Here is a 21,774-nt window from a genome sequence, read left to right as displayed (position 1 = left end):
GTTTAATTTTAAACTTTTTTCATTTTGTTTGAAAATAAAACGTCCACCTTAAACTCGAGCTTAAAAATGTGTATTATTCATTTAAGAGTTTAATAAACTTTGAGTTTAATTCGATATTTTTTTGGTCAGAAAATGAAAAATTCTTCCAATATAAGTTTTGAACTCGTGTTTAAAGATTGGTGTTTAAGCCTCTAACGGTTTATGAAACTTTGAGTTTAATTTTGTATATTAATTAGCACCGAAAATTAAACGTTAGTTCCTAAAATACCTCAAACTCGACTTTAAAGGTTAATCGTCGTTAATCACTTAAGAAATTAATTAATTAATAAACTCTGAGTTTAATTTTTTATTCATTATATTATTAGGTGAAAAATATTGATTAGATCCGAAAATTATACGTTTCTTCCAAAAAAAAAACCTTTAACTCGAGTTTAAATACTAGTGTTTAAGCCATTAATGGTCCCTCGACAATCTTGAGTTTGATTCAAATTTTTTATATGTCTAGTGTACGATGAAAAGTTCTCAAAACGGTCAAATGTAAAAGTTAAACTTTTGAGAACAAAAAACATTATTTCTCACAAAAGAGAGTTAAATATAAAAAAATATTTTGAATATTTAAATCATGTGTGTCTCTTCTTAAATCCTGTAGATCAAAAAAGTATTCTTCTCAAACAGTTTCAATCAAGATTAAATGCTTTAAAATATATCTCTTAGCTGATTAGAGTTATTCACTCAAGCGGAAGATAATTAAATTGAATAGATTTTACGCCTTAAATATACATTAATTAAGCACCGTTTATTTAAATTACAGCAATTTAATTAGATTGCCATATAAGCCTTACCAGAGTTATTTTACTTGATTAACTGAAACTAAACCGGAGATATGTAATAAAAATAAATTATGCAAAGAAAAAGAAATATTGAACACAGATACCAACAAACATGCTAATGCACACACTCGAAAGCACACACATCCGAACACTCACACACACCCATATAGACGAAATCAACGAAGTGTAGAGGAAATGACAACAATTTAAAGAAAACATATTAAATAAAAATTGCTCCCAACGGCAACATTACTTTATTGACAATTCAGATGATTTCGACATGACAAGAGCGGCAAGCGCACGAGCTGCTCGTACCGTAATAACAAACAAAATCAAAAGCAACAAACAACAAGCAACGCCAAGCGAAGATGTGAACAAATAAAGAAAGCAATGAAATGACTGTAAAAATCTGTAAAATGGAAATTCGAAAAAAAGCACACACACTCACAGAGTCACTTGAACATGTTTTAGGCTCTACGAATACACAAATACACACACACACACACACACACGAAGCCGTGCGAGCATCTTTGTGCCTCCCGCCAATCGAGCGAAATTGCTAGTAGCACACGCTTGTTGACTTGTTGTATCGATAAAATGAACAACCAAAGCCGGCGGCAGCCATAACAGCAACAACAGCAATGATAACAGCAACAACAACAAGCCAAAGATTGACGTCGGCATAACGATTGCTGTGATTGCTTGAAGATTTTTATTTGCTTATCGACGACACTTGACGCAGTGAGTGAGCAGCAGCGCAGCGCTTAGCAGGCAGTGCAAGAGCAACAAAATTACAACAACCCAAACAGGAGGAAATAAAAAGAAATTGCGTATAAAAAACTGGCAAGGACCTCTCGCTTATTTGGCGGAAATATAAATTGACAAACATTGTAGTTTGTTGTTGTGCAACATTTTCGGCAACAAACAAATTTGAATGTGCAAAGAAATGACAAAATAACGAAATGAAATGAAATTGTAGCAACAACAAAAAGGTAAAACGAGTGAAACTATATGCGAATAAAGTGCATGACTTAAAAGCGGCAACAAATTTCCCATTTTAGTATCTTTACATTCAATTTCCTCTACTCGAAAATGAAAATAGGAAAAATCTCGGAAAAAATCTTGCAAAATCTGCAGCAATAGCGCCTTAATCCCAAATACGTTGCGTCCTACTGCGCTTACGCTCGAGTATGTGTGGCTATGTGACTGTGTCGAAAAAGTTTATATTTTCAATCATCTCGCCTTTATCCTTGACGCGCAATCTCTGGCAAATCTCAGTAAACGGCCTTTTGACTCGTATTTGCTCGTTCCGGCTTAACTTGACTATTGCTTATTGCATAGTAAAGTTGACATTTGTTACTTAAGTGTCAATGTTGTTTGTGAGTGTCCTTGCACTCGGTAAATACCAATTCATAGCAGTTTCACACTTTTTCTACTATTTATTCCGTGTGTCAGCTTAGCTGCTCTGCACGTTTTCAATAAGTTCACAAACAGTTATAATGCCAGAAACACTTCACACACACACACAAATAGCCATATATATTGTACTCATCCATACACACACTATAGTGCATAGCACTTGAATGTAGAGCACTTGGAAGGTAGCTGAGTGCAAGTTTACTACTAAGGATTCGCAACTTTTGCTACAATAAACTACAACTAAATAATCAATCAATTGCAATAAAATGGCAAAACCATGCAGCTGTAAAAGCATAGCGCTTAGAAAATACAAATACATTTGATTGCAGTTAGCTAAGACCTTGTTGGAAAAAAATAAAGTGGAACTTAAAACTTAAAACTTAAAACTTAAAACTTAAAACTTAAAACTTAAAACTTAAAACTTAAAACTTAAAACTTAAAACTTAAAACTTAAAACTTAAAACTTAAAACTTAAAACTTAAAACTTAAAACTTAAAACTTAAAACTTAAAACTTAAAACTTAAAACTTAAAACTTAAAACTTAAAACTTAAAACTTAAAACTTAAAACTTAAAACTTAAAACTTAAAACTTAAAACTTAAAACTTAAAACTTAAAACTTAAAACTTAAAACTTAAAACTTAAAACTTAAAACTTAAAACTTAAAACTTAAAACTTAAAACTTAAAACTTAAAACTTAAAACTTAAAACTTAAAACTTAAAACTTAAAACTTAAAACTTAAAACTTAAAACTTAAAACTTAAAACTTAAAACTTAAAACTTAAAACTTAAAACTTAAAACTTAAAACTTAAAACTTAAAACTTAAAACTTAAAACTTAAAACTTAAAACTTAAAACTTAAAACTTAAAACTTAAAACTTAAAACTTAAAACTTAAAACTTAAAACTTAAAACTTAAAACTTAAAACTTAAAACTTAAAACTTAAAACTTAAAACTTAAAACTTAAAACTTAAAACTTAAAACTTAAAAACTTAGAACTTAAAACTTAAACTCAGCTCCAATTTCAAATTCAAAACTAAACATAAACCCGAGTTAGATATTTACCTCAGTAGATATATATTGTGAACTTGAACAATAAATATTTAACATTAGGTCAGTTGAGAATGCATCTACAATTTCCTCAAAAGTATTTTCAGAACTCAAGCTTCATTGTATTGACTTACTCTCCTCAAGCATCCAATTGATACCGCAATTTAGACTCTACTTCATTTTGTTTTTCTCAATAAACCTCATCACATTCATCCGGCTACCGTGACGTATGAGTAACATGCACTGCAAATTTGTTAGAAGCATCAACAACAACAGCAAAACAAACAACACAAGCATACACTCTGCCATTATTATTTTGCTGCTTTATGCTGACTTACTGTGTGGCTGATTGACATACTGACTTGCAGTGACTTGCCGACAGGCTGGCTGAAATGACTAACAAACTGACTGGCAAGCAGCTTGAGCCGCTACAACCGCCGACGCTGCCGTTTCTGCCATCATGTGTTGTGTGAATGACAACAAGCCGCAGTTATCTGTGCATAAGAATCACAATGCGTTTTCATCTATTCCTATTGCCGTCATTCTATTTCCATGCTACATGCTTACCGCCTGCCATTCTTTCTTTCATTCGCTTGCTACAATGCTTAGAGTGTACGCTTCACTTTACTGTTTCGCTTCACTTTACTGTTTCGCTTCGCTTGCGATTCCACATTCGATTTCCGGTTTGTTGATTTATCCAATCGTTGAGTCGTCAGCGTTTCACTTCAGTTGCGCTACAGGAGCAATAACAACAACAACTGTGCTAGTACGCAAACACATTTGTCTCAAGTCGCGAGACCCCATTGCCCTCGTATGCATATTTTCACCGTACTCTTATATACCCACACGTATGTATGCGATAGCTTTCAATAAGCTCTTTGTTCCCACACTCAACACACTTTTCAGCCTTCTTTCCTCTGCATCTAAGCAGCACATTTATATATTTTTACTGCCGTTGCTCTGCCAAAAGGCCCCTAAACCGAAACCTGTTTGGTTGATCTCCGTTAAGCCATGCCAAAAAGTTCAAATTGTTTGTCGTGGTAAGCGTGTACGCTCGTGCGTGTCTCTGTTTCACTTTCCCTGTGGCTTGCTCGGCTGATTCAACGCTTATTCATATGGATGGGTGTATGTTAACTTGCGCGCATATCAAGGAAACTACGACGGAAATTATTTTTAACACAGCAATTTTCTACTTCATTTGCTTCATATTTGTCAGATCTTCGTCGGCAATTGCTTCTCTTTAATTTTATCAATGGTTTTTTTGCTTTTTTTTCTTTCCAAATATGTACGCGTGCCTCCTGTGGCAATGATAATAGAAAAGTTTTCGAATTTCCATTACAAATTTTTTGTGTAAAATCCATTAGAAATTCAAGTATTTATGTTTAGCAATTCTCATTTTAATTCAATTAATTCTTTGATGTTTTGTTCTTGAGGCTGTGAGCTTAGAATCATGATATAAATGAATTAATGCGTCTGCATTATCGATAACTTTTGAAGTAATTATAATGAATTTTTTGTAAATACAAAAATTTCGTGGAGCTTAGCTTATGATATTTGCCTATTTGGTTGACTTATATTGGCTCAAAAATATTTGATCGCATCTATTGACTGACATCCACCTTTAGAAAACTCTGACATCTTTCTAAACTTTATATAAGAACCTGAATTAATATATGTATATAAACCGAATACTTCTGCACCTGAAGTATGATAGAAATAGAAAATCCGATTATTTCATTCGATTATAATTTTTTTCAATCGCGTTGACAGTAAAGTAAATATTGCTTAGTGACGTCATAAACCTATCTTATAGGCTTTTTATGCAGGAGATAATTGATCAATTAACCGGCCTCAGCTCGATTAAAAGGCTTATTAAGATCGATTTTCATACAAAATAAAAATTTACATTAATATTTAATTGAATTCTAATCGACTTGAAAATGAAATGCAACTCTGCTACAAAAACCCTATTTGTAATTAAATATATGCTCTTTGTTTGCGATTGGCTGTATTTTTTGACAAAAAAAAGCTACGGTAGATATCGCTGGCAGCTAACAGCTGATTGGTTATCGAGTAGCCGGCAGTTTAAAAGGGTTTCTCAATAAAAATTTTAATTGATCAATTAATTTGGCTGTGTAAAAACGCCATAACTTTGTTTAGAATTATTATGAAAGTTTTCTCAGCTCATTTCATTTATGTCATTTCAAAAATTAATATTAACCCTTACATTAACTGACTTATTCGAAATAAAGAAGCTGTAAAATTTCAAGATGCAGGCCTACTTTCTGAGATAATACTCATTACTTTATATAAACACTCTGTCTCTCTCGTTCTCTTACTCTCACTTTCTCAACCATCCATAAAACCACTAATACCAATTTTATTAATGCAAAAATAGGCTACTGAGACCACCTGACTGGCAGCACCTTAAGGCGCTCTACTACGTGCCTGACCCTTTTTCGCCAAACAATAACAACAACAACAAAGCATATATAGGTAGCATCATAATGAAAGTCTTAAAAAGTTATGAGTACCTTTTTATGACAATTTTGTGGTTAATCTTAATGGCTACCTAATGTGCAGTCGCAAAAACTTGCCCAACAGCGCAATAACTGTGCAATCACACATACATATGTATATATTTTCATATATATTTATATATATGTGCCCGTTTAATATCTAAATGCCAGCACGTGCTTAACCTATGAGCCTTGCGGTGGCACTAACAAATCCACAAATGTCATTTTAGCAAAATTTAAAGCTAGCAAATACATTCACACGGCCACACCTTGTGCACGAGCCGCCCATTCCACACAAATACAGTTAAACAAAACATTACAATAACTAAAGAGAAAAAGAAAAGTTTAAAGAAAAGCAAGCAGACGGAAGAGACAGTGTGTGAGTGTGTGTCTGTGCTTATGCAAATGTGTAGCAACTAAAATTGCTTAGCTACTCAAATAAATTGGATGACAACTTCTAAAAATGCAAATTGCTCTTAGTTTTGTTCGTCCACAACAAAAACAACAATGTGTGCGTAGAATACAGTTATAAAAATGTTTGTTGTTTTTCCGAGACTCAGTGAATGTACAGGAAATTATTGAAAAACATTTTCGGCCTTAGGTTGTTAGTTAAATGCTATGCTCACTGCCACTCAATCGTAGCTACAACTTTCTAAGAAGGTAGAAAACAGCAGCCAGGCAGTAAGTATGTGCGTGGGTGTGTAAAACAAACAAATAAACAAACAACTAGAAAAACAAGCAAACTTTCATTTCCGTAGCATTTGTTATTCAAAACACATTCGTTACTTAGGCCACACCATTTATCTATTCAAGTACTACATTGTTGAGACGGCGGAGACTGAATGGCTACTGGGTCTGTGTATAAATTTTCTTAAATTTCAAGTGATTTTCGGAGATTCATAGAAAACTTGTAGAACTACTTTAAAAGGAAGACGGACAATTATGAAAAGACTTGATTTCCATGTTGAAGTATGCGTACTTACAAATCGGGGAATAAATATGTAACCACTTTTTTAATGTCAAGATTATGTTTCAGATTTGTGTCTCTTTTAAAGACTTTTAAATTATCATTTCAACCAATTCAAAGAAAAAATAATAAAATATTTCGGCTTTATTAGCTCAAAATTTTAGTATTTGGAAAAAGTGGCCATATCATAGAAAACCTTATCTCCCCATCAACGTCGGCCAATCATAACTGCTTTATTTCCTACGGAGAGTAATCGCTCAGTGGGGACCTTTGACAGACTCATTACTTTCTTGCAAAGTTCCTTCCAATAAGTGACCCTTTAGGAATTCCTTAAATCTTAAGGGAAATATTCAAACACAAGAGACGTTTAGCGATCGCGGTAGCAAGTAGCTTGAATAGACTCTTCATGATTTAAAGAAGAAATGTTTTAAAGAAGTATGTAACACAGAACACTACTCACTACACAGTAATATGAATGATAAATGTCAAGTACTTTGACAGTTAGTTTGACAGCTATCCCCATAGGAAATTTTCCTAAAAAAAAAAAAAACAAAAAAACAATTTCTAGTTAAGTTTTGATTTCAAGTTACCAAAATATACAACATTTTGTAAAAATTTAGCTCAAAATAATGGTATTTTCATAACCTTCATTTAAAAAAAATTTTGAAGTTTGGAAGAATACAGATATTTTCGGAAAAATTTCTTTTGCACACAGCGTAATTCTGAATGATTTATAGACTTTATTACAACAACTTAAACTTGTTGAATTTATGACAATTGACATAAAAATTTACAAAATCAAAACTAAACTCATATTGATTACTGGACAGTGCATTTTCAAATCCACTACACTCCGGACAATGGGCTGTCGAAAATTGTCGCTAAAAATAGAATTTTAATATCACAAAATTGGAAAATGCTAAACAGCGGCAAAATTTGCATAACAAAAAGCAACTCACATAATAAAGCGGAAAAAATCACACCAAAACAAAGAGAGAGAGCGATAGGCCACAACCACCGCTCAACAACAAACACAAAACTCCAACACAAAAAACTAAAAATAGAAAATAGAAAAAAAAAACAAAAATTAAAAAAAAAAAAATTACACAGTGACAACCCCGCAGCCAGCCAACAGCGAGTAACGAGTAGCGAGCATAATGAAAGCAGTGGCAGTTTAACTGACGCTTCAACTTTTTCTAGGCTAAGTAGCCTAATTAAATGCACTGCACGGGTTAACTGCTTTGAATCGTATTTTTTTGTTTTTGCCACTACTACAACAACTCGCTTTACATTATGTTTTTTCTTTTATTTTCCACTTTGCTTTGCTGTTTAATTTTGAATAGTAATTAAAACTTTTGTCATCATTTCAATGCAACCGAAAACTTTAACACACACCGATACAAACACATACGTACAAGTAATGCCACACAACCTAATGGTTTATTTACAGCAACAGCAAACTATACATACAATATTACGCTAACGGTATATAAAGACATTTTGGTATCTATAGGTGTGTGTATGTCCATCTAAAGTAGATTCCGCTTTGGCAACTCAATAAAGTTCCGTTTTTTGGCAATTTACCACACCACAACCACTTCTGCTGTTTTGCTGCCGAAAATTATGCTACACGTTTTGTAAATATTTGCACAAAGTTCAACGAGTCCTTCATGCTGCCAAATGCTGTTTACTTAGTAGCATAGCCATAAAGTTCAAACGCACCACAGCACTTCTTCTTACTGCCACAGCGCCGCCATTAGTGTGTGTGGGCGTGTGTATTCATGAGTGCATGAGCGAGTGAGTGGGCAGGTAGTGTCACGAACCTGCTCGGTTTGGCGAAAGCTCAGGTTTTATTGGACGATTTAACGTTTCAGTAAAATTCCTGCATTGTTTTTATGATTAGCATTGGCAAATTTTGTTTCTCTGTACTTGTGATTTCAAAACTTTTGCGGAAGTATTTCTGAGAATGTCCGGTAAGCTTTTTTGGCTGGTTAATCGGTAAGGATGTTGTTAAAGAAAGTGGTATTACTGAAGAAAAATTGATTGTAAATTTGAGGAAACACGAATTATTAAAATTTTGTGTAATTGAAAGACTCTGATGATTTTGGAACACTGTCAGGTACTAATCAAAGTAATATGCTGTTGCCTTGTAGGTCAATTCCATAAGCAAATACCGCATTATTAAACACTGATTGCCGTTCATTTGGAAATAACGATTTTTAATGAATTTCAAATTCGAAAGTTTTTTCTAGTTAATGATCTACTCATATTACGTGACTATTTTTACTAACTGCTGTCCTTAATATGCTGCAAAAGTACATGAGAGTAAGCGGAAGAGCGAAATTATTTATGAGCTCCTAAATGTAGGCAATACTTTCTATAGTGCAAGTTATTACTTTTTTCGATTTGGTTGAGAACTTATTCTCATGATATTTTATGTACTTAAATGAAGTAAAATATAATTTGCAGCATTGCTAAGAGATGATTCCGATAGGCAATATAAGTCGTGAACTCCTAAATGTAGGCAATACTTTCTAGATTGTAGGTTATTACTTTGTTCGGTTTGGCCGAAAAATGTTTTTCAGAATTTATTTATTTAAGAGGTATAAATATTGATTTGAAACATTGCTAGGAGATTTGTAATGATTCTGATAGGGTAGAAAAGAAGTGGGATCCTAGATGTAGGCAACAAACGTTATAATTTTGTTCGCAAATATTTTTTTTTGATTGTAGAGAATTTTTCACATATTTATTATTTCTGAGACGAGTCAATAACATATGGAAGTTTATAAGAAGTTTATAAAAGTGTATTTTAATAGAAGTAAATTATATCTCTCATATATATGTACTTCTACTTTGTATATGTCAAAGAATTCCTTCACCATGTAAATTTCCAACGTGAAAACAACTTCGTTTAGCTTACTACTCACAAGCATTGCTAGCTCAACTCCGTTCAACCATGAGACACAAATCGCATTAAAAACAGCAGAAAAACGGAGCTTAACAATGGAGAACGGCAACTTGTTGACTTGAAAAAAAAGCAAACACAAAGCAGAAGAATGTACTGACAAAAAATGGAAGTTTTAAAGTGCTAAAGAGATGATGGACGAGCATGATACCTACACAAACATATATATTACAGCATAGATGCATGCAGCTGACCCAAATTGAGTTGTTGCCCAGTTGAGTGCATGCAGTTATACTTTAAACACACACACACAAATCAATTTAACCATATGTGTGCATAAATTTGCATGCCACACACGGTCACATGCATCTTACCACCGCAATTAAGTACTTTCGCATACTGTTTGCTTGGAATGAGGAAAAAACGCAAGCAGCATAAAAAGCCAAAAGAGCAGTGACCTCAATTTGTTGATGATGAGGATGATGATAGTGACGATAATGGCATCACTTAATGTAAAAAGCATTTGCATTAAGGATTTTTTTTACTGAGCTATGAGACTTTAGCTTTGAAACTTTGTTGATCAGGCATTTGTTATTTTGTTAAAAAATCTATGAAGTTCTTAAAATATTAGAAAAAGCATAAACCTTCTTCCACATCCATTAAGCTATATTTTATGAACATAATTTGCAGTACAAATATCCAATAGCAATATGAAAGAATAACAGTGGCAACAACAAATATGCTGCTTATAACTTTTATTAGCTTTTCTGCCTGCCAGGCAATCAAGTCGTGATCATCCTGTCTACACGTTTCAAACTCTAATACGCAATTGATGATACACCAAATTGAAGTATTATAATTTAAGTTACCCACTTTAAAAGGAGAACTTTATATCCAGCTTAAATAAGTATGTGTGAGCTTGTGCTGCAGCACTTACATAAGCTTCGGCAGAGCAACACGATGGCGTATACGCAACATGTCATCCGGCTAATGGCTGCTAGTGATGATGTTACCGGCTTTGTTACTATAACAAGCGTACACAGTGCGCCAAACGTGCGCTTTCCCAAGTAAATTCATCGTGCATACTTCACGTAATTGGGTCAAATTGTAAAGTTAGACAAGCGCTGTAGAAGAAAATGTACTAAGCCATGAACGAGAGTGGTCGAAGCAGCAACAGTATAAGTAAAAACAATTTGAAAGCAAATAGACTGAAGAACATGACGAAGATGGGAATGAGTGAAATCAATCAGGCACATGGCTGCTTATTGCCTTCGCTTGCGCTTGTTGGTAGCAGCGTAAATGGCATGTACTCAAGTTTTAAATTGAAATCGTTGCAGAGTGAAAAACAATATCGTAAGTACGTAATGCCCGTGTAGGTTTATGACTGCGTGGTACACGAAATGAGAATGTTCTGGCAAACTCATAAAGACAGCGCGAAGAAAGTGAGGTTGAAAAAAATGTTCAAATCAGAAGTGTTTTTTCTTCAAATTATCGCTACTACTTAGTACAAATCTGTATATCTCTCTCTATTCTTGGAAATCTGCTGAATACTAATTTGACGCATACTAATGTTCTACTACTTTGTTGATACCTTTTTATAGCGAAAAAACTAGATTCACTACAACTCATTGAAAAACTCAGCATTGAAAAATAATGAGTTCGTATTGAAAAAAAGTAAAGCATACCTTTAGGCGCAATTTTCTGAACAGCATAGTTTCAACCCCATAATCCAGAAAGCCATATCTCGTTGCACTGTCCTCAATATGATGCAAAATTACATAAGAGAAAGCAGATGAGCAAATTAAGTTAGCAGCTTCTAAATGTAGTCAATACTTTTAGAGAGTACTTTATTACTATTTTCGATATGACTGAAAACTTATTTTCATGATATTTTATTTAATTAACTGAAGCAAAATACAGTTAGATGCATTGCTAAGAGATTTGGGCTGATTCCGATAGGCAATATATGCGGTAGACTCCAAAATGTAGGCAATACTTTCTATAATGTACATCATTATTTTTTTCGATTTGGCCGAAATATTTTTTTTCATAATTTATTTATTTAAGAGGTATAAATAGTGATGTGAAACATTGCTAGGAGATTTGTATTGATTCCGATTGAGTGAAAAGAAGTGGGATCCTAGATGTAGGCAACAAACGTTATAATTTTTTTCACCAACAATTTTTTTCGCAAACTGTTGTGCTATATTACTTTTCGCTATCTTTTTATAGAAAAAAATGGCATTCACTACTGTATTGGAATTTTCAACATTCAACACTGTATTGGAATGTTGAAATATTTGTATTGAAAAGAGTAAAGCATACCTTTAGGCGCAAGTTTCTGAAAAGCAGAGATTTCAAACCCATAATCCACAAAGCCATATCTGGTTGCACACACCTTCAACTTCAAAGTAATTCAAACAATATAAAAGCAAATGTTAACTTTTTCAACCCAAAAAAAACTTATATTAGTTATATTTTGCGTGAGACCGCAAATATGCTTCTTGATATAAAATTTCTTCGAATTTAATATACAAAATTTCTACAAAAAGTTTAATGATTATATGCCACTACTTCTCCAAGGTCGCATGCTTAAAATGTCATCAAAAACTAATTAATGGTGGCAATCAAATAACACAGTTCTAACTAATGTTATGTATAGAAAAACATGATGACGAACGATTTAGTAATCCATTAGTACACTACACAACACTATTGATGCATGTAAGTATGTATGAAAAATAGTGCTTAGAAAGTAATTATGTGCCGCAAGTTCTGCGTAAGTAACTACTAAAGACCCTTAAAGGGTTGTAGGCGTAGAGAAATACAAGAATTTCGAAATGCTTTTATTATATTGTTGGTAGAATATTGTAGAAAACCATTAAATTTTAATTAATCATAAAAGTTTCTGTATATATGCTTACAACAGACGCTATATTTTTAAGATGTTAACAAAGAAACCTTGAAAATTCTTCATCGAGTTAGCAAAATTTTTGCTTGTGTGGTTGTAACATCTTTTATCTTATATAATATATGGAAATTTTGTGCAGATTATGCATATTTTTTTACGAATATACCTAAACACATCAAACACTTTGTACTTGGGTTTCGGGTCACACATATTCTTCATTAAGTGGAAATTATTTAAATAAATGCTAGTCATTCAATGTGTGACATGTGATGAGCACAGGTGATGCCGAAAATCATTTATTATCTCTACACACATTCTGCTAAAAAATAGACAAGCTTTTCTTAGACATCTTTAACACATATATTTTGTGCTCACAACGGCAACTGAAGTTTTACTAAGTTTTCCGCTTGCTTGATAACGATTAAGCTGTCAAGCCGATATATGGAGAAGTAGAAGTGTATGTACGTATATTTTGTTTAAATAGAAGGTTAAGGAGTTAGATTTGTTTGAACATATCATAATCCAGACCTCCTAAATATAATATTTACAACTCTTTAACAACAAACTGTATGAAACACTCTAATGCAGTCATAACCACTAGACACCCACAGTCTCAGCACATATACACAACCTAACACTCGCTTCTTGAAAAAATTGTCTAAAATAAAAAGAAGTTCACAGCTTTTAGCCTCGTCTTTAAATACTCTTTCAGCACCTTTTGCTGTCAAATCCAGCGAATGTTAATAATAATTCTTAAATAAAAGGTGTTCATCTACTATTTATTTTTGGTATTAATATTTATGTAGACTCAAGTGATTTATCATTTGCAACATGGTGCTCCATCATGCGCACAGCTTAATATGTTGTAAAAATAAATTTCTACCCAAAAAAAAATCGTAAACGCTGCTTAAGTACAGACACATGTATGAATATAAAAAAACATAAGACGAGTAGCACAAATAAACATTTATTTTGCAAGCAAATATGATGCGCACAAACAAAAGGCGCTACTATTTCGCCAAAAAAGCAAAAATACTGCATACCGCTAAACGCATAACTACGATTAATCATTTGAACAATTACAAGCAGCAACCGAAAGCAGTAGAACTCATAAACAAAAACATTTCCTGTGCTGCGCTGTGCCGCCGCCAACACCGTGTCTCATATGCGCGCAGTTATAAATTTGCCATCCGCTGCTATTATCTAACGATTGTGTTTGTAGTCATAAAACATTTTTCTTTTTTTTTTTGTTGTTTTTTTCTGCGTTCTGAAATATGTGATATGTGTTTTGGTTAAATACTAACTCAGCGGCGCATATTGAATTCAAATTGGCTGCTGCATTTTAACAAACCCTCAACCAAAGTGGCATACATATACATGTGTGTGCATTTACATTTAGACAACGGCACAGTAACCGCATAATAATAGCAGCTAAAATATAATTTATTTGCATTTATCTGGTGCAGTTAAACTAAGCGCTTTGCTCATAATAAAATTTATGTTCAAAAGCCGCAAAAGCAGGAGTTGCATTATATTTTTCATAATTGTTGCGACAACAACAACTAGTAGAATTACCCAGTGAATAAAATAAAATTGGTCTTACTTTTTAGAGGGTTCTATTAATTAATTTATGGGAAATTAATGAAACTTTCTAAACAAATCAGAAGCGCATAACTAAAATCAAAAATTATGGTTAGAATCTGTCTTTTGAATTTCGCGGCTATGTATAAAGCGCTACAGAGCTCGTATCTGGTAATACTATATATCTTTGAAAGTTCTTGACATAACCTACAAAACGACGCGATGCATGATTTGGTTATTGCGTTCAACAGTTATATACGTGTAAACATGGAGTTCACTAACTCCGAAATTCGCCCACCCATTTTTGAAGCGGATGGTGACTGGCGAAGAAAAATTGATCACATACGATAATATCAAGAGAAAACGGTCGTGATCGAAGACCGGTGAAGCGTCCTAAACAGTGGCCAAGCCGGAATTCACGGCCAAGAAGGTTTTGCTATCTGTTTGGTGAGATTGGAAGGGAATCACCCAATATGAGCTGCTCCCATACGGCCAAACGCTTTATTTTACCATCTTCTGCGAACAACTCGTCCGCTTGAAGCAGGCGATCGCCCAGAAACGTCCAGAATTGGTCAACAGGAAGGGTGTAGTATTCCACCAGGACAACGCCAGACCACACACTTCGTTGAAGAAGTTACGGGAGCTCGAATGGGATGCTTTATCGCATCCACCATATAGCTCGGACTTAGCGCCAAGTGATTACCACCTGTTCCTGTCCATGGCGAACGCCCTTGGTGGTGTAAAGTTGAACTCAAAAGAGGATTGTGAAAAGTGTCTGTCCGAGTTCTTCGCAAATAAGGAGAGGAGCTTCTATGAAGGGGATATTATGAAGAATATCGAACGAAACGGCGTATATTTGAACTAAATCGGATCACTGTAACACACAAAGCGGAAGGGAGATGGGGATATTTACCAACCTAATATATATTCGACAAAAATATTCTCCAATAAATTTTAAACACATCAACAGTATATAGTATAGGTCTAAAATATAAAGATCTTGTGCTGGATATTTATAAAAAAACTAAATACTTGTGAGTTGGTCCATTTTACCATTACAAAAGAACACTTGTTGGAGTACTCCAATATTATTATAATTATATTATGATAATAAAATATAGTGTTCGCGAATGTAATTCTCTCTACTGGGAATGAAGATTATTTTTATATTTTTCACATCAAGTGATATTTATACTATATGTGAATCACATAAAAATTTATTTGGTATTTTTTTTATTTTTGTTTATTTTTATACACTCACAATGAATTTAAATTGTTGTCTCCTTCTCACGAATGCGCGCTTTCACACATATTTACTTTCATGCTATATACTATATCAACGTATGGTGCCTACATTTGCGTACGGAATTATTAAAATGTATGCACAATTTAATCACAAATTTATTATTGCATAATTTTTAAAACGCGAGCGTGCCACCATATAAATGTATATGTACTTGTGAGCATAATCAAGCGAGCGTATAAACATTACTCAGCATTAGTCACGCGATGTACGGCACTCAACCGTATACACAAATTCAACTGCTAAGCGTATAAGCGTGCGCCTCAAGCGCATTTACATATTTTATAAATGAATTTATTAATATTTGTTTTTGCAAAATCTCATTTTGACACTCTCTAATGCTATTCTTTCTCTCTCTCTCTCTCACCGTTTCTTACAGCTTGGCACTTTGGTGCCCATTGCCACACCCGCCCCACCGACTACAGTGGCACCGCCGGTGCGCGTTGATATACAATCATCGAATCTGCTCAATAATCTGCCGCCGCTCTTAAATACGCCAACGGTAAGTTGAAAATCAAATGAAATGCGCGCTTTGTGTGTGTAAATAATTTGTGTATTTTAATGACATATTTTTAGTTTGAAGTGCTAATAGTTGTGTTGATAATATAAAATTTATTTACCTTTGTAAATCATAATGTGACACTTGCCAAAGAACTCAAAGCATGAGATTGACTTGTGCTACACGATAGCTGAAACCCTCAGAAACTTTTGTAAAACACAATTAGTATTATATATTTTTTAATGTCAATAAAAAAATTTCATATACTATGATAGATATATACAAATAAAATGTACATAACCTCACTTAAATATACTTATAAACCATACCCTTCTACTACTCACCCATGCTTACCACTACACCACCACATGGAAACTATTGCATTACACCGAAGTATTGACCAAAGAGATTACGCCTCCCAAGCCAAGCACACAACTCATCATAATCACTATCACTCAATATAAATAAAACAAATTTACTTTTTTAAAATTTTATTAATTTAATATTTAATTTAATTTTATTTTATTTTATTTTATTTTATTTTATTTTATTTTATTTTATTTTATTTTATTTTATTTTATTTTATTTTATTTTATTTTATTTTATTTTATTTTATTTTATTTTATTTTATTTTATTTTATTTTATTTTATTTTATTTTATTTTATTTTATTTTATTTTATTTTATTTTATTTTATTTTATTTTATTTTATTTTATTTTATTTTATTTTATTTTATTTTATTTTATTTTATTTTATTTTATTTTATTTTATTTTATTTTATTTTATTTTATTTCATTTCACTTTATTTTATTTCATTTCACTTTATTTTATTTTATTTTATTTTATTTTATTTTATTTTATTTTATTTTATTTTATTTTATTTTATTTTATTTTATTTTATTTTATTTTATTTTATTTTATTTTATTTTATTTTATTTTATTTTATTTTATTTTATTTTATTTTATTTTATTTTATTTTATTTTATTTTATTTTATTTTATTTTATTTCCTCCTTTTGAACCTGACGAAATTTACTTTTTTCTACTCCTTTCATTTACTTCGCTTTTAAATGAAAATAAGTTTGCATGCAAAACTATAAGTTCCGCTATAAATTCGTTAAGTCGATTTGAAAATTTCTCTTCTCTTTATTTTCATTTTTGTTTTCAGTTTATTTTGCAAATATATATTTAAACTTTCTCTTATCCCCTCGCTATTTTGCTATTATTATTTTGCTATTTGTTCAAAAAAAACCTTCCATAGAGCTTTATTAATTTCATTTTTTACATTTTCGCCTTGTCTCGTATTTTAATATTTTTATTCTTAAAAGCATTTTTTTATAAACGTATTTTCGTTTGCGTAGTATTAGTTTTGCTAAAGAAGTAGTTCTCCGTTGGTTCTTATTCACCATAATTTATGCTTTTTGGTGTAATTAAGTAAACCAAATTTATGCAAGATTTTGCGAATTTAAAATTTCAAAAGTTTTACTGGTACTATGGCATTCAAATAAAGTTTTAGATACACGGAAGACTATTTGAAAAAGTATAAAATGAAGAGTTATTATTATCGCTCTTCTCCTTTCTTCTAGATTTTTTCTTTAAGATAAAATAAATTAATGTTGTTATTGACCCTTACGTTGAAATTAGTTAAAGGTGCTAGAAGTGGGAAACATTGTACGTGAAGATTAGAATTATATTTATTGAAACTATTATTCACATTTACACATATTTAAATGTTGCCTTAAAACGACTTACCATATAATTCACCACATAAATATGTGTATTATTGAAGTTTCCGTAGTGAAGCCATAATTTAATGCTTTCATCGTAGTGCCCACACTTTTTACTAAACCTGTTTAAGAATTGAAAATTGCTACTCCGTTGGAAAAACATGCAATTACCTATCGGCATGTCAAGGGTCATGCTACTAAATTACCTTTAAGTACGACAAAAGCAGTAAACTTTGACTGTGTGCTAATTAAATTCTCCAAATCCCAGCGCACACACATGCATAAGCTGCGCCTTCCACACACACGAGCACGAGTATAATCAAATCCATACTAATTTATTTTAATAGGTCAAAAGGTTAAACCGCAAATGAGAGAATTGAATGGACGTAGCATAAAACGTAATGTGACAACAATAAAAAAGGAGAAAGCAAAAAAAGAAGAAAACCTTTGGGAAAAAAATTGAATTGAATATTGTCAACAGTGGCGCTATCTAGACCAGCATGTGTGCGATGTCTACATAGAGCGTATTTAAGTATAGGGATAGTAATGTGCATAGGTAACTAATTTTGAGAGTGAGATAGCGGATAGAGTGAAAAAATCCGTTGAAATTGCCACTTTAAAATTTAGGCTCGTCAAATCTCAGGATGCTAGTGGTTTGGGTGGAGTATAAGCAATGAAGGATGTGAAAATATTAAAATAATAAAAATTTTAAGCAAAAAGGAAAGTATAAATTTGGTGAAAATATTTGGCAAAACAAATTTTTTTCAAAACTAATTCATGAAATTTCAATTAAAAATTTTCAACATAAATCAGAATATTTTTAGAAACATCAGCAATTTTTATACAAATTACTTGCTATATTATTGTATGTGAATCTGAGTGCATCAGTTCCCTTATTCGTAAATACATACTCCCCAAATACCCATTTGCATAGAGCAACTAAAGAAAAACATACTGACGACTGAACTGAAGTAGAAAAGCAGCAATGAGTTTGAAGTGAAACCAAAATCTTATACAGCAGACTTCTAGGATCACATGATACATCCACATATACACCAACAGTTGTAGAATATGGTTAGGGAAATCTGCCCAATTCAGGTCACAGGTGGGTGTCAATGCTAAATCGCATAGGTGAGAAGGCAAGAATTGAGTAACAGAAAAATAGCTAGCTAGTTTACACACACATAAGGATGTAAGCTCTTCCCCACAGCAGTCAAATGCCGTCGCAGCTGCAGTTTATCCCTATATAGTAACACAGTTAAGTGTGTAAAAATGGTGTTCAAACCAAATTGAAACTTGTTTGCGCTCAATTTGAGTTCGGTTAATTTAATTCAATGCAAAATTTATTCACCTCAAATGTTTGGCTGGAGGCAAGACAAACACATGCACACCAACGAGGCGTGCTCAAATATGCACCTGTGTGTTTGTGTGTATGTTGCGGAGAAATCCAATCAAGCCACTTACAGCACTCTCCTCATTGTATTACCTACACTGCTGTGCAAACACTTGCCTCTCATGTCTAACAAAACCATTATCCTTTATTGTAGTCGCTCTGCTTTACCCAATCAAGCCATCAAATGTTATTTTTCACTAGCTTTCACTGGACGAGCTGCGTCGCATTTATTTTTTTTTTATTTTTTTGATGCGGGTCTTTTCTGGTGTCTACTACGGCAGTTGCGTATGTCCCTTCTTTGCTTTGTTGCTTCTGCACACATTAAAATTTCATGTACAATGAGTACCGTAAAATTTCTCTACGCGCTCAGGCAAATCACTTTCTTTTTACTTTATGGATGTTAGTTGAACCTTTTGTTGTATGGTTTCTTCACTGCAAATGGTAGTAGATGCTGATAGATTTTTTTAAGATGTCAAATGAAAGTTGAGGTAGTAGTGCAAAATAACTCAAAACGGATTCTCTTACAAATGATTTTTTCCAACTGTTTTTTTTTAATTTCATTAAAATTGTGTACTACATTTTTTTTCTAAAGTCATTTTGATAAAATTAATAACAATTCATAGTAACTCGCTGGAGCCTACTTTTTCTATTTTTCAAGCAATTTATTTCCATATATAAACTACGATTTTTTTAATTTTGATTTTATTTTACTAAAAGTGTATTTTGAAATAAATTAATTTTCAATTTCATTTGAAATACAGCTTAGTACAATTTTAATAATTTGTAGCATGAAACAAACAAAAACTAAACAACAACAGCAACAAAAACAAGCATATATAGAACAAAGCAAAAATATATAAAAAACACTGTAACTCAAAACTACGAAATCACACGTTTCAATACAAAATCAACTCAAATTACATTCCAAAATATACAAAAATAATTATCAAAATTTATAATAAAACACTATAAATGCTAGCATAAATACGTTATAATTAAAACAAAAATATTAAAAATATTATATTATTATATAACTCGCGGCATTTGCAGTTTACAACGGCGCCAGAGTATGAAACGGTAAATATAAGCTCAGTGCAATGAATGCAAAATATTTTAAAATATTAAAAACTTTAAATTTGCTAAATTTTTTTGTTATTTTTTTGCAGTAGAAGTTGCTGTTGTTGTTTTTATATTTGCTTAAATTGCTGCTTAGTTTGCATGTTATAGTTGCGCTAGACAATATTTTAGCACATTATAATACTAAAATGCTACAATCAAGAAGAAAAATAGGAAGTAATCACGTCAATCAAATAGATTTTTTCTGCACCTTCACACAAACAAATTATTATTTTCAGCACAAATCACATATATGCAATTACTTTCGCAACACTTTTAATGCCATCAAATAATTTGAATTTGATGCACAGCAGCTTGCATGCCAATAACATGAGCTTTTTTTTCATCAGCTATCTTTCGTTTATACGAGAGCCACCATGGCGTATGAGTAATATATATAATCTTATTCACCATATAGTTGTGTTGCGTTGTCATTTCCGCTTTCACACATACACACATACATGCAAAATGGCAAAGTTTACCAATAACTGTACACGTTAGTTCCCGTTAACTGCATACTCTTTAATAGAAATTCATGGACACGCCCACATTTACGCTTGTACCAGCAGAGCACCCAATAAAAGGACGAACGTCGATGTCGAATGTTCTGTACAATTTTTTATTTTCATACCATTCTCTCTGCTCTTCCGCATGCAACTACTTTTATATGTCGCATGTAATGCAATTTCGCGTTGATTTTATTTAATTCTTGTTATATCTCTTTTTTATGCATTTGTTACAGTCAATGTGTTGCGATTTTTATGCGTTGTGGCGTTGTGCGCTTTTACCGTTATACCGCAGGTGCAAGCGTACGCATATGCACACATACATGCATATATATCAATATGTGTGTTTGTGTGTGTATTTTGATATTCCACTTGGCACTCTTTAGTTAAATGCTCGTGTCGATTGTCACTCAACGGTATTAAGCAATAAATGCTGTGCGAATCAAATTAAAATGATTTTTTTTTCTTTTAGTGCATGCAAAATTTTGTTGCCTTCGGTGAATGGGGTTGACATAAAAAACTGCATTTATTTTAAATGATGCTTCCGCGTGCGATTTAATAGCGCTCATAGCGTCAAGCAGGGTGCTAGAGGTATTTATGGGCCAATATAAAAGCATTGAAATTTTGCTTTAAAATTTTTCAATTGTAATTAAGATAGGAGAGTGAAATTTAAAACCGTTATTTTAAAAGCATATGTCACAAGAGAGGTTCTGAAAAATCACAAAAGTCCAAAAATATTGTTTATTGCTAGGAGGTGCCGATTTCAATTAAATAAATTGAATTAAATAAAATTAAATTACATTAAATTAAATTAAATTAAATTAAATTAAATTAGAATAAAATAAAATAAATTAAATTAAATTAAATTAAAATAAATTAAATTAAATTAAATTAATTTTCGAATTAACGGTAAATCTTTCCTAAAGTAAACAAGCAAAAATCGAATAAAAGCAAAATTTGCAAGTCTCTTAATAAAGCCGTTATTTTGTGAAATTAATAGGCTAAATACAGAAATAAATAATTTCAAATTATAATTAAATTATTTCTC

The 21,774-nt window shown here is 32.1% G+C and overlaps 1 protein-coding gene across 14 annotated transcripts in view; it reads left to right on the top strand.

Annotated features, from left to right (window-relative positions):
• The window catches only part of LOC105214797 (collagen alpha-2(IX) chain), a 409,572-nt gene that overhangs the window by 350,326 nt on the left and 37,472 nt on the right, over positions 1-21,774 (top strand). For 12 of the 14 annotated variants that reach the window (XM_054230416.1, XM_054230413.1, XM_054230415.1 and 9 more), the window contains 2 exons: positions 15,866-15,988; positions 20,155-20,181. In XM_054230416.1, coding sequence (XP_054086391.1) covers positions 15,866-15,988; positions 20,155-20,181 — 150 coding nt within the window. The remainder of the gene's footprint in view (positions 1-15,865; positions 15,989-20,154; positions 20,182-21,774) is intronic. The other 2 variants (XM_054230417.1, XM_054230418.1) reach the window with 1 other exon arrangement.

Source organism: Zeugodacus cucurbitae, chromosome 4 (assembly GCF_028554725.1).
Source record: "Zeugodacus cucurbitae isolate PBARC_wt_2022May chromosome 4, idZeuCucr1.2, whole genome shotgun sequence".
NCBI classification, from domain to species: Eukaryota; Metazoa; Arthropoda; class Insecta; order Diptera; family Tephritidae; genus Zeugodacus; species Zeugodacus cucurbitae.
The sequence above is the reverse complement of the archived record's forward strand: the minus strand, read 5'-3'. Positions and strand labels throughout refer to the sequence as shown.